The sequence below is a fragment of the Zosterops lateralis genome (genome assembly GCF_965231275.1).
Source record: "Zosterops lateralis genome assembly, chromosome: 4".
In the NCBI taxonomy this organism is placed as follows: domain Eukaryota; kingdom Metazoa; phylum Chordata; class Aves; order Passeriformes; family Zosteropidae; genus Zosterops; species Zosterops lateralis.
Genome location: NC_139765.1, coordinates 20,797,809 through 20,812,349, shown reverse-complemented (window position 1 = coordinate 20,812,349; position 14,541 = coordinate 20,797,809). Strand labels below are relative to the sequence as shown.

The 14,541-nt window shown below is 43.1% G+C and overlaps 1 protein-coding gene across 1 annotated transcript in view; it reads left to right on the top strand.

The window, feature by feature from the left end:
- SYN3 (synapsin III) overlaps positions 1 to 14,541 on the top strand; it is a 205,755-nt gene that overhangs the window by 180,558 nt on the left and 10,656 nt on the right. The window contains exons 9-11 of the mRNA XM_083860411.1: positions 672 to 814; positions 6,134 to 6,208; positions 9,573 to 9,675. Of these exons, the coding sequence (XP_083716537.1) occupies positions 672 to 814; positions 6,134 to 6,208; positions 9,573 to 9,675 (321 nt within the window). The remainder of the gene's footprint in view (positions 1 to 671; positions 815 to 6,133; positions 6,209 to 9,572; positions 9,676 to 14,541) is intronic.

Genomic DNA, 14,541 nt, shown 5'->3' with positions numbered 1-14,541 from the left:
CTCTTTTGTTTCCAAGTTCGACTCAAGTTGAACACCCAAAAAGCTGTCCTACCCACATGTTTATGGCCTCACACTCACACAGGTCTCCCAAAGAGTAACAAACTCCCCCAGAGACATCCTTTTCCTTCAGAGTTTGTGTCCAGTCAAGAGACCTGCACAACTCCTCAAACAAAGTCTGGAGGGGGTTAATGTGAAGGGCCAGAGAACTGAAGCTTAGAGGTGGCAGACAACCAGCTCTAGTGCTGATTTCCTGGAACTGGTTTGTATTTCCTGACCACTCAAAATACTCTGTTTTCATCCATTGCAACATGGGAAGTAGCAGTTGCAAAGTTTGAATGAAGTAATACCTCTTAAGAGATTGAATATTTTTCTGAAGCATTCTAAAAGCAAAGAGAATTAGCAAAAGACACTTGGGCAAAGGTTTAGCTGCCTCTCTGCCAGGTTTACCAGGACTGGTGCATGAGGAAGGAGAATGGGATGGATTTGCTCTGGGTTGGTTTACTCTAGGAAACTTCTCTCTTTGAATCACAGAAGCCCTGCTCTGTCCTCAACTGTGTCTGTGTGGAGTTTAACTGACATTGTGCTATTCAGGTGCAGAGATGACTTCTGCTCACAAAGTATTCATATCCTTTTTGCTCTTGTCTCTTTTTCACTGGATTTTGATAATGAAGGTCAAAGTTGAGAACCAGCACGACTTCCGGGACATGGCCAGCATAGTAGCCATGGCAAAAACCTATGCCACCACCGAGCCATTCATTGACTCCAAATATGACATCCGAATCCAGAAAATTGGCAGCAACTACAAGGCTTACATGTGAGTGCATGGCTATGCCAGAGCGTGACGGGGAGGAGACGGTGCAATGGATACAATTGAGTTGGTGTCTGCTCTGGACAGGAGTAGGTAGCTGACTTAATTTCCTTGAAGAATAACCCTGCTGTTCTCCTCCCACCTCTGAACCCAGATCCCTCATCCACCAATCATCTTCTCCATTAGTCACTATCAGGTCATTGTTTCTGGAATGTAAATCTCTGTCTGTTTCTGAGATTCAGTTAGTTCCCACTATAATGACTGTGCTCAGTCTCTCTCCATCCTTTTGTTAAAGGGCTCATCTTTCCCAGCAAAATCCTCCAGCTCCAAGTACACTCTGTGGGAACTGAGCCTGCCCACTTTCCACTTGGAGAAAAAATAAAAGAGATCGAACTAGCTGCAATTCCTGGAATCCTACAGTGTCCAGGCCATAGCAGCACCCCATCCTGCAGCCCACAGCAGCACCCTATCCTCTCCCCAGCTGCAGATCACAGCACCATATCACACAAGGGGCACAGAGAACCAGGTATGAACAGCCCCAGCCAGGGCAGCACACGGAGTTTCTGTGGGCATTTTGCATGTATGCTCCTTGATCCATAAAAAGGAGGGAGAGGAAGTGAGACATCTCTGTGGGTGCCCCAAAGCTCCTCCCTGCCCTGTGGGGTAGTGAGGGAGGTGCTGTGACAGCAATCTTCAGCACTGGTATGTTTAAAACTATTAAAAAGCATGCAGCTGAACTTCAGTAGTCACCACGCTCAATTAGAGATGTAACCACATGAGTCAGCAAGACACCTGTTTCTTCTTACTACATACCAGTAAATGAAAAAAGCCACACAGCACAGCTTCTCCAGAAGCTCTTTATCCAACCACAGAATTCTGGACAAGTAGTAAGCTCCAGCAGTACATTCTTCAGGTCACCAGATAAATCACATGTTACCTAACACCCCAACATTTTGACTTTTGGGTCCATGTTTACAAACCTCTGGGCCATAGTTCTGCTGAAACATAGTTAAACAAGATAATCAAATGTACACAATCACATATTTTTCAGCTATAACTGCCTGAAATTCCCAGTTGGATTCCTAGCACAGAGATGTTTAATAAAACTAGACAATGACTGAGTCACTTCTTCATGGGAAGGAAGGATGTGTAGGACACTTGCCTACTTCATGTGATCTCAAGGAAAGAAAATTTATTTTTAATTGAATCATGTCAACAAGAGCACAGTTACTTAATATTACATTAATATCTCAGAGAGTCTGATTCAAATTGGCCAAAGGAAAGAAGGTTTAAAATATCAATTAAAATTCCCTATTCCTGCCAACATACCCAGTGTTGGCTCCAGAGCCTGCTCCCCAACTACCTCTAACTGAAACAAAGGCCAAGTTAGTCTGACCATACTCTCTCCTCACTTTTTATTTGCACTCACCATCACTCATCCAGAACAGGGATCAGAAATAATACTAGATGATTGAGAAAAGGAAGCAGTTACACTAAAACGTAATCTCACTATGGAGTATAGCTGCACAAACAATTGTTTGCTAAAGAAAAAATATTTTCATATGAAAACAGTCATAAACAGAGAACACCTTAATGATAAATGAAGCTCATTAGCAAAGGAAGTAAACAGCAAGATTCACTCAGCGGCTTGCTAACCCAGGAGGTTGACTTAGATTGAGAGAGCCATTTATGGATGTGAGCTTGGGAGAGTGGTATAGTCAGTCCCACCAGAGACTGTCCCTTCCACCGCAGCATTAGACAAAATGGGTTATTTCTATGGTATAAGTCCCTTCTATGTCCAAGGACAGAGGCAAAAGCACCCAAAATATCAGAGCTCTCACTGGTGTCCCAAATAGGAAACTCAAAACCATTAGTCATGCTAGCAAATCTCAGCCTTAAAAGCAATTCCACCATCTGCAGTAACGTCATACAAAGTGACTTGCTTTGATCTGTGAACCATGGAATGTATGCAGTAATTTTATACCTTCGCCCACACATATAGACTTTAAAAGCCTTTTTTCTTTTGAGAAAAGACTGCACTGAAATTCTCCAGAATATGTTTCCTTGGTACTAAGCATCTGCCAGAGGGAGGATGCTGCAGGGTGAGTCATGCATTCCTCCCTGTTCCAGATGTTCAATGCACTTCCTTCCAGCCTATGACCCAAGGCTTCAGTTCAGTTTCCCATTGGCTTCAGTGCAGTGACTTCAGATTTACACTGCTAACAAACTCTTACTTAGCCCATGCCTTGAGCCAGTCTGAAAACAGCAGATAAGCAGCATATGATACATACCTAAAATTCCACCAAGTGTATTTGACTGCCATTGTAATACTGGTGAAGAGAAAACATGAAAACAGCTCATGTTACAGGGGAAATTGGGGCAGAATTTTTTGCTTCCACACTCACCCCAACTGGAGGAAAACAGGGGGATCATTTCCAGTTAAGACTCATGAAATGTTCATTTTGAATTAAGCCAGCAGCTACTGACTTTCGGGTATAGGATATTCTTACATCAGCTCTTAGTAAGAGGATAATGCCCTTCCTTTGTAGTTTCCTAAGTGGATTTCTGACCTTGTCACCTCTAATGCAGTTCAGTGTGCTCTGTAGGGGATATCACGTCAACTGTGTCTAAACTAGAGCTACTTATAGACTGAGATAGGACACCAACAGCTCTTGATCTGCTCACTTACCCACTTCTAAACAATGCTGAAGGTGTTGTGGTCACAAATCTGTTTGAGCAACTGATCTCTGGAAGTCTGGGGTCCTTCTCTGTAAGACACTGACTGTACACCGTGTGGCCCCCTAATGTTTAGCATGGTTGGAAGCACTTTAACGTTCAGTCCCAGAAGAAATGGGGTTTGAGGCAGGACATCCTTAGGCAAATATTTTGTCTTCAGCCTCTTTTTTTGCTTCATACAATACCAAAACCAAAATCAAAAAGAAGCTGTATGAGGAGGCGTTGGAGTCACTTGGTCTATTTAGCTTGGAGAACAAGAGACTGAGGGGAGACCTTGTCACAGTCTACAGCTTCCTCAGAAGGGGAAGAGGAGGGGCAGGCACTCATCTCTTCTCTCTCATGACCAGTGACAGGACCCAAGGGACTGGCCTAAAGTTGTGTCAGGGGAGGTTTACGTTGGATATCAGGAAAAGGTTCTTCACCACAGGGTGGTTGGTCCCTTGAACAGCTCCCCAGGGAAGTAGTGACAGCATTGAGCCTGACAGAGTTCTGTAAACATTTGGACAATGCTCTAAGGCACATGGTGTGACTCTTGGGTATAGTGCTGTGGAGGGCCAGAAGTTGGGCTTGATGATCCTTTTGAGTCCCTTCCATTGCATGAAAACATGCAATGATTCTGTGATTTTGTAAGTTTGGGGGCACAACTTACACCTGAACTACTCAGACATGCTTGGAAGCGAGTGATCTTGACAGAGGCTGTGGTGTAGAGTTTGGTGTCTGATCCAGTCAACTTCAAATAAAACTCCTCAGTTTCCAAACAGCAAGGTTCCGTAGCAGGAAAGTTAGGAATACAGAAGAAAGATATATTTTAAATCTTATGCCCAAAATTGTCTCAAGACAGATAAGCATAAAAAAGTCCAACAAATCAGCCCAATGGCTTGAGCAGAGTTCTTATTTTGGGAGCTTTTCCATGTCAAATTTCCTTGTAAAACTGTCAAGCTATGGTTTCATTTTCTTAGGGACAACACAGCTGCTTACATTTGGTATGCCAGGTACATTTTCTAAACACCAATGTAAATCATCTTGTCACTAATGAGACTCCAGGAGTGCCCACCAGTACTAATGGGATTTTGGACATCCTCTGCCACTGCAGGCCAATTTTCTCTTAAAAATAAATGTTAACTAAGAGTGGTTCTTTCCATTGCAGAATTGAAAAATATAATCCTAAGAATCCCATATCAAAAGAGAAGGAAAGGCTGAGGACTGAACACTGACCTTACAGGCCATCAAAGGGCTCATGACAGTCCAAACTTGAGGAGGAATCCATTCTTTTGCTTAGGAAGTAGGGCAGAAAAATGGATGCTGGGTGAAGGCAACAGGCCCAAAGTCAACTATATGAAAGCAGTTATTTGACACAGTAATCATACTTCTTTCCCTTCCCACCATCCCACCCCCCACTCTTTCAAATATAGTTACAAAGACTATTTAAATTTCACAGTAACTAAGCATACCAATTTAGAGGAGATTGGAAAAAGCACTCCAGGGTGTCTCTCACAAGAGTAAAGGGGAGCCTTAGGTAGTCAGCTGTAATGATTCAAGTTTATAGTCTAGCAGGACATCAGTATTACCACTGCTGAATGTAGTTTGGCAAATTCAGCATCTTTTGCACATGTCGCTGAAAATTTGAGAGAACTGGCTGCAAGGGCTCCCATGAACTCTTATTGAAGTGTTGGATCACACCTCATACTCCCCTCATAAATTTCTACCTAAATCTTCTTCAGTGTGGAGGGGCTTCCTGGATGTATTCTGTCAACTCGTTGACTTGTCCTGGCTTGTCTATGAGGGTTATCTGAAGTGTTGTCAGAGCAGGCTGTCTGATGTCTGCCTTTGGCCTAAGGTCAAGAAAAGGAAAATTTTCTCCCCAATATAGATATACATGTCTGAAATACAGAATTTTCTAGCAACAGTACCATTTTTTGGAAATTACTATCAGTTGCAGCTAATTACTTTGAAACTCCAAAGACTTTGAATTAAGAAATTCTCCAAGTCCAAACACAGTGAGCCACCAAGAGGTCAATGAAAAGTCAGTGAAAAGACAGTATGATAATATATTCTAGTGAAAAGACAGTATGATAATATATTCTATGACATCAATACCACTGAAATCAAATTAAAGTGGACACAGAAGTACAATTGAAATCAAATTTAGGTAAACCTGGAATGTTGAATCTGGTATTTTGTGAAGCTGCTCAGCAAATATTTGCCTGGAGAGCTTCTGTTCCATGGATGGAGGATTCTACCCATTGCAGAACACATGGGTGATTATCCTAGAGATCTTTTTTACACACATTTCAGCTCCCCTAGGTCTGATGTATAAAGAAAGAAAGTACTCACAGACCCTGATGTGTGCTCAAGATTCCTTGGAGGTTTCTCTGCCTAAAATCCTCAGTCAGTTTTTCATGAGTCTGAACAACATATCCTGTATGGATTGTTGTTCAGGAAGGATTTTGAAAGGCTTCTGGGAGGAAGAACCTCACCTCATCCCCTCCTGTACAAGCAAAGAGTCGATAATGAGGACTACAGTATGAGGGAGGATGGGTCAGGAGTCTATTTTCATGTTCACGTTATGTTTTTGGTTTGTTTTCCTAGGAGGACTTCCATCTCTGGAAACTGGAAGGCAAACACAGGTTCTGCGATGCTAGAACAGATTGCAATGACAGAGAGGTAAGGAAGAGTGTTTCAAGACAGTATTAGCTATTCTTGGGTTAGAAAGGAGGAATTGTATTTCTGACTTTGGTTAATTGAGAGAACTGGTAAGTGAAGTCTCCTGGGAGGCTGGATAAAGACTTTAAAAGACTGAGTGTTTTCTTAAAAAAATACTAAGGACACAAAGGCAAACTGTCCTATTTTGAAGAACAGACTGAAAGTACAGCTAGAACCAACATTGCTAAAGCATTAGACCTTTAGAGAATGTAACCACAGGAAACAAGACCAGCATGGTAGGTCAAGCACATCAGTACAAACATGTAGGGATAAAATCAGAGAGGTCAAAGCACAAAACACAAAGTAACATGAGGTTATTCTAAGAACATTACTAATGAGAGGCAGACACAGAAAAGAGTTTTTCTTCTGCTTAACAGAGGGAAAAAGCTGTCAGCTGAAGTGCTGAAAGCACTTTTTTCCTTTAGGCTCACAAAAGTTGTCAACATAAGCTAAGGTCTTCTTCCTGTTGAACAGACCAAGAATTCCCTCATGCATCTTACAGACTAAAATTTGCAGATGCTACTTCCATGTATTCAAATCACTGTGATATTTGCTAATACTGCAACTGTGTGACATTGTGGACTCATGGTAGCATGCTTTGCTGTAACTGCTATCCTGCAGAACTAACACTTGTTCTTGTCACTTTTCTCCATCCCATCTGAGTAGGTTATTCATAGATTTATAGAATCCATAGACTATATGTAGGCATTCATCCTTAGTGAATTAAAGATTTTTTCAGGTTATACCTGCAGTTTGTCAGGTTCATAATTAGTTCTGACTTCGTCCAGTTTTGGACACCACAGTTGAAGAAAAATAGCAAGGAGCTATTGAAGAGAAATAGCAAGGAGAAAGCCCAAAAGACAATAAAAGGAACATTCAGAGAAAACCCAATGAGCTGTTGAGAAAAACATGTGAGAATTCTGTGTAGTTCTATGTAGTTTACCACCTTTTTCACTTAGCAGACCACTGATATTTTTCCAGTAGAGATGTAGACTAAAGCACAACGAATCTCTGTCAGCAGTGCAGAGGTTCACTCTCCTTCATTAACTGTTACAGACCTGGAAGAAGTTGCCCAAAAGCTGAACACTATTTCATCCTAAAGATAAAAAAAACCAAAATAGTATAAGATCTTTAAATATATGAAAGCCTGTTAATAGGCATTTCCTACTACTTACATTACAAGTATAATACTGTAAGAAATAAGTTATAGCGTAAAAGGCTCCTTTAAACATTTCCTATATTTTCTTAAAGTAAGGATAGCATAGCACAAAAATTGATTCTCTGAAAGGGATAGTAAATCTCTGTCCTTTTTCAGACCAGATTAAAGAAAACTCTCCTCTTGGGAACACAAGAGTTGTGCAGGTAATCATCTCTTGATGCCTCTTCTGCACCTTTAGTTCTGCAAAACAGGGAAGCCAAGCCTCAAATCAGATGTGAAGGTGACTCTGCAAGACCCTAATAGTACAGTGGGAAGTAGCCATGATGATGCATCCTGCCTGTTTATAACACAGCTGAAGCTAGACACATGAAGGGTAGACATTACCTTATTGCAGTGTTGTAGGACTAAAACCCAGATTCCCGCCAGCCTGCAACACTGCATTCTGAAGGTTTGTTTTGTTAATTGTACCACAATTAACCACTTCAGCCTTATTCAGCCATAAATATAAAAAACCCTGTTGAAATCTGTGAGTTGTCAGTGCATTTAAGAAGGCAGGAATCTGCTCAAATGCTCCAATGTTTAGGAGCAATCTGAAGTGCCTACTGTACTGAATAGTAAGTACAAAGGATTGAAATGTTCAGGTAATGCAGAAATTACAGTAAATCCTGTGAAAATGCAACACCTGGTGTATGTGCATAAACATGCTCTTCTTCCCTATAATACTCCTATTACACCCCAATGGCCCTGATGCTCCCAGTGCTCACCTATGGCCAGCAAACATTGCAGATGTGTAGCCATCACAATCTTGGCATGAACAACAATTCCCTGAGCCTGGCTGTTGAGCCCAGACACCTAGAGATATTCCTCAGGAACAGAGGTGGTTCCCACAATGCTACCCCTGGATGCTGGGCCACAGCAGTGCATGAGGGGTGCTCTCTGTGCTCCTGCCTGACTCATGCAGTCCATAATTCTCCTCATGCTGCTGACTCCTCCTCATACACTGTCTTCCTCAGGGGGTCCAGGGTGAACACAGTCAGTCTCCTCATTAGGGATAAAAGAGCACTGGAAGTCATATAAGTCTTAATTTTTCTTCTTCCCAAGGACATTGTGTTCACACAAGTTTGTCATTATATCGTCAAGCTATGGGGACTCTGGCTGGCTTCAAGGACATAAATTTGCTCTTTAGCCAGAACAGCTCTTTCCCCAGCCACTGTAGTGTCTGCAAAATGTCAGTGTTTTCATGAGACTGTGGTCTTCCCTCCCCTCTCTGCATCTTGTAATAAGTCCTGCTTACAGATCTGCCATTCTGAGATTATTATTTTTATTTAAATGGCCAGGACCATGGCACAACTGCACAGGAAATAAAACCATGCTGCCTCATTCCTGCCTCATTTGCACAGCGGGGGGATGTGGTCCCCCATAATATGCCTCTTGTCATTCTCTTTCCTCCTCTGACTCCAGGATAGCTAAGGGGCCACCAGCTCACATTCCCATCCTAGGATGGATAGGGAGAAGTGCTGCAGCCTGAAGGTCTCCCTCCAACCAATAGTGCCTGCTCCATGTGATGAGATTGCCTTACTAGGAACAACACACAAGGGATAGAAGGCAGGAGACTGTAAAAGGATAAAATTGAAAGTAAATTGCAAAATGCAAGAGCCACTGCATTACAGATCAGAGAGGGGATGGCTACTCCTTGCTAAATTCAACATTCACTTTCTGATCCTATTCCAGTTGTAATGTCCAGGACATCTTATCAGGAGAAAGCTGCCTGCATAATGGAGGACTTTCAGGCAAAGCCAACACAAACGCTGAGGGGCCAACACCACTGGGAGATTAAATGAGCTAAATATTTATAGCTTGGCTGAATGACAACCAACTGGAGATCAGATGTAAATACCAAGGAGGGAAAGAAACATTTATAAGGTGGTTTTGAGAGCAGGATTGAATCAATTTGAAATGAAGGGAAACTTTAGGCAAGATTGGTTTTTTTACTCCATCTCCTGTGCAGGAGAGGGAGACAATGACCCAGCAAAGCACACGAAGGACACCTTGTAATAAAGGCTCGCAAATGGCTTTGTGTTTCTATGGGCAGCAGGGTGGGTGGCTGGTTTTGGTGGATTACCCAAGGACAGCTAATCTTAGGCCATGCTCTTGTGGTTTCTGCAGATACAGACTCTGGGCAGATGCCTGCGCAGAAATGTTTGGAGGTCTTGATATCTGCGCTGTCAAAGCTGTCCACAGCAAAGATGGAAAAGACTATATCATTGAGGTGAGAGCATGGGCAACCTGTATGTGAGTCTCCTTTGGAAGTGTATCTGCAAGCACTCTGCCTCAGAGTTCATACACCAACATGCTTGCTTACCCCTGCATGCTCCTCTGCTCCTCCGTGCCCACCCGCATCCTCAGGCCATGGCTCACTGATATGTTAGGAACTGATTCAGAGCCCCAGCCAAACTAGCAGATACATAGCAAAGTGTCAGGGTTGAAGTGCCTTCTTTTCTCAGTGTGGACTGTGAAAGGAAATGGGAGAGCCACAGAGTGCTTGGCCACCTCAGCTTTCCAGCAGATGATTCAACTCATTAAAAATCTGTTTCTCTCTGAATCTCAGTTTCTTTCTTCAATCACTCTACAGGGGCTTCCAGACAAAAATCCTAGCTGCACCTAATTTAAAAGAGAAAAATAAATTGTGAGTGTAGCAAAAGGTTCACAAGCAACAGAAGCAACTTGATTGAACAAAAATAAGATGTATTTTCTAAAATCTTTTGCCCAGACAGTGTTCACTACAGGAAGAGACCATCAAGACAAAGCACCACAAAGTTACTATGGGTAATGTGTGCTACAACATTTTATATTTGGGGCTGGACAGACTATGGCACTGAGAGTTCAATGTGCTCCTTCCCAGCCCAGGAGGCAGATATGGAAGTGGGGAAAATAGCACACTCAGATCATCCTAACAGGGCAGAGAAAGAAAAGCTGGCCAGAAAATCAAAGTGGAAACTGAATAGATGCCCTGGAGGAGAGACAATCCAGCTAGTAAGCAAGTATCTCTGTTAGTGTGTGACTTGAGGAGACACAACGTCTGACCTGCTGTAAACTCCACCAACACAGGCTAGCTGAGGAAGACAGCAGAGCCAGCCTATTGGGTTCATGCAGGGATGCTGACACACTGGAAAGCTATGTGTGGGAGAGCAGTCCCACCCACTGAGGTTTGGGATGCTGATGAGAACCACATGAGCCCTCCAGTGACTGCGCATTCCTGCATTATATATCTGCTCTCCCCAGGGAGGGGAGCAGTGACCTGCCATGTGATAGAAGCGTGCTGCCAGCAACCAAACGCTGGCAAGCCTCTGTCTTTTCCTGAATTGATGAGGCCAGGGCTAATGGGTCTGCACCCGTATGCAATTCATCAGCACCTAGAGAAGCATCCCCCAGAGCAGACTGTTTCCCTGCTGTGCACTTTTAAATCTCTATGCCCCTGCAGGTGGAAAAGAAAGAGCAAGAAAGCAGCCTTGCTAGAGACAAGTGTAAGGACATTTAGATTGTGTCCACACATGGTTAGACGTGATATGTGGTTTTCATATCCCTGTATATATTCTTGTACATAAGCCTATGTATGTGCATACGTGGCTAGTTCTGGGCTTAAAGATTATATGCCACTGTCTGGATATGCCTCTGGGTTTTCACATCTGCCACTGTGTGTGACTGACTGGTGAAAAACACATCTGTACCCTCACAGCCATCATCAGCTTGCATACAGAGAAATGCACGCTCATGCTCCTCTCTCTGTGACCAAGATAAGCAGCAATGCATCTAATATGACACAAATCAGAAGAAACACAATATAGTTGCAGATGGGTCATGCTGAACTATCCCAGTGGAGAATCTGATCGAGCAGGCCTGATATACCAACAGGTAGCAGGCATTCAGATGCCAGGCTGCCAGGCTGATGGACCTTTTGGGGAAAGAAGTAGAGCAAACAAAGCCAAACAGGCACCTTTTTATGCAGATCTGAGGGAGATGTTGACAAGTAATTAATTGCCGCCAGCCAACATCCTGGAGTACTTTTCTTGGTCTGAAACTGATCCATTGTTTTGCTTTTTTCTTTTGAGAGTCAGAGAAAAAAGTTAATTGACAGAGTGATAGTTGTCTTTTCTTGGTAAGAAGGAACAGTATGCTGTGACCTTTTACAAGAAAGCACGCCTAAATGGGCTGAACAAACATGGAATTTGCACAATGCAATTGCAGGCAGTAATTAATTTTCACAGTGCAAAGTAGTTCTTCAGGAAAGACTCACAGAGGTAGTGATGGGCAGTTCTATGAACAGAGATTCATCACAGTGCTTTGTTGCAAACAAAATCAGATTAAGACAGATGAGTTATCAACAACACAAGAGTAATCTTGCACACATGGTATTTGCTCTTACTTGAACTTCACCTTTTTTTCTTTTCCCATGACAAATAGTAGAATCTGTTAAGTTTCTGCCTTCAAAGAATTAGAACACTTATGTACCATTTTTATGGCTTAAATTGAAACAGATTGTGAATTTAACAGTAAATGCTGGTAATTCTTTTTTTCTCTGCTTTAAGTAACTTTATCACTTTGAGGGAATATTCAACATAAGTAGTTAGCACTCAATTAGAACTCCTCAAAATAAGGCAAATTCTTTACTGGTGTCAGCAGCCAGATTCTCAAAAGAGCTCAGCAACGTATATGGTTTAATAATCTCCCCTCTCCTGCCTTTGCTTGTATGTTTGGGTTTTTTTTCTGTAATCTAGCCCATTTCCACATCTCTGCTAAGATGAAAAATATGAAGCAAGCAAAGGGCAAGCAAAATGGTCCATGTGATTTATTCTTCCTCCTGGAAGAATAAGATAAGCCCTGACTGCCATACAGCTAAGCTATCTTACTAGACATGCTCCTTGCTGCCCTGCAAGGAGCCCTGCTCATCCCTTCAGCAGTGCCTATCATTTGTTTTGATATGTCTAATCATCGGTTTCCTTCCTTCCTTCCTTCCTTCCTTCCTTCCTTCCTTCCTTCCTTCCTTCCTTCCTTCCTTCCTTCCTTCCTTCCTTCCCTCCCTCCCTCCCTCCCTCCCTCTCTAGAAATCACCTAACACTCCACTCTCACACATCAGATTATGAAAAAACAAGCCCAGGCTTCAGCATTAGATAGGCATGGAGGGAGAACCAGGATGGTCTTTTCCTGAGTCTCTTTCCTTGGGCACTTTTCCTTCACCCCTCATACACCTTATCGGGCAACAGCAGCTGCACCAGGAGCAACCCCTGACCTTGAGCAGCTACAAAGGCTGACATCTTCTTGCATATATGCTGACATCTTCTTGTCTTGCCCAGCTGTTCTGTGATCACTGGGGAAGGGATGAGTGCAATCTGTCTGTAATTCACATATTCCTCTCAGCCAGTTGACTTATTCAGTATTAGCATTTTTATCTACCCAGTTCCAGACCAAGTGACCCTTCCTGGAGGACAGGGGAGGTGACATCTCATGATTTTTTTCAGTTCAGTGGCAACCAGCTGTGTCATTTTACCCGCAGAAATCACTGCCATTTTCATAAGCCTTCCCTTGTGCATGTGATTGTTCAGTCCTGTATTTTCTGTCTCCCACATCTCACATTCCCCTGCTAGATACTACACATCAGGACAGCAGATAGCCTCATCCCTGGTGCACCTTCACTGGTTCAGGTGAAACTTGCTCCAGGAGTCACTGCTTCAGGGTTCACTCCCCTGGTGCCTTTGGTTTATAAAGCACCATCTTCCTCTTCAGCCACTGCAGCCACAAAAATAGGAGAAAGATGGGGAAATAAGCTCTGGGGTTCTCAGCAGAAGAAAAAAAATGGACTTGTTGGGGTAGATTCAGGGGAGGGTCATGAAGATGATTAAAGCGCTGGAGCAGCTCTCCTATGAAGACAGCTTCCAAAAGAGCTGTGGCTGTTCAGCCTGAAAAAGAGAAGGATCTGAGCAAATCATACAGCACCTTCCATTATATAAAGGGGGCCCATAAGAAAGTGACACACCTTTTAACAGGGCCTGTTGCAACAGGAAAAATGATAATGATTTTAATAAAGAGTACATTCAGATTATATATAAGGAAGAATTTCTTTTACAGTGCAGGTAGTGGTTGGGTGCCCCATCTGTGGAGACGTTCAAGGTCAGGTTGGACGGGGCTCAAGAGGAACTTGATCTAGTTGAAGATGTCTTTGCTCATAGCAGGGGTATTGGACTGGATGGCCTTCAAAGCTTCCTTCCAGCGCAAACCATTTTACGAGTCTGTGAAAAGCGGAGTTGGGGTGTTCTGAGCAGGGCCATGCCTCGGTGACGCCCAGGGGGGCGGGAGCCGGGAGCGCGGCTCTCGGCAGGGTAAGGGCATCATCTAGTGGTCACACAGGCCCCTGGCACCGCTCCGGGTGGGAACACAGGAGACCGCTTCTCTCTCGGGAATTGCAATTGCCTCATTTCCTTTTAAGATAGGAGTGGAGAGAAGGGAAACCTACGCAGGGACCTGTTGGAGGGCCCCCAAGGGCCCCTGGCTAGTGAGACCCAGGTGGAAATTGGCCATTGCCTGACATGGTTAAGAAGCATCACATCCCTCACTTCGTTTCTCAACGGAAGAACAGCTAAGTGGATGGTGGAAGGAAAAGCCACCTTTTGTATTTTGCCAAACACTGACATATAATTTCCTAACCTTCTCCTTTTATCCCCTGGGCCAAGAAGGCCATGGATATATAAACATCAACTCCCTTTCCATTTGTACTGTAGTTAAAAGTTTCTAGATAGCTTTTCTTGTGTTCATAGAAGACACCTATAGAGACTAAACAAAACCATTATTCTACAAGAAAATGGCAGAATAGAAACTCAATGAACTCACCTCACTTATTTTCTCTACTTTAAAAAAAGAGGGTGCAAAATTTTCCATTTCTCTCCAAGATTGTACTCTTGCAACCTTGCCAGGGTGGAGTGCACTTCTGATTCTTATCTGAGTGTGAGTCAGTGCCTTTCTTGAGCAATTCAACCTTCAACTTTGCATTTCCAGGGATTTAAATGTTTGCTTTAAAAATAAAAGCAAAATAAAATAAACTCTTCCAGCCCTGATATTTTGGTATTATATTTACTCCAGCTGA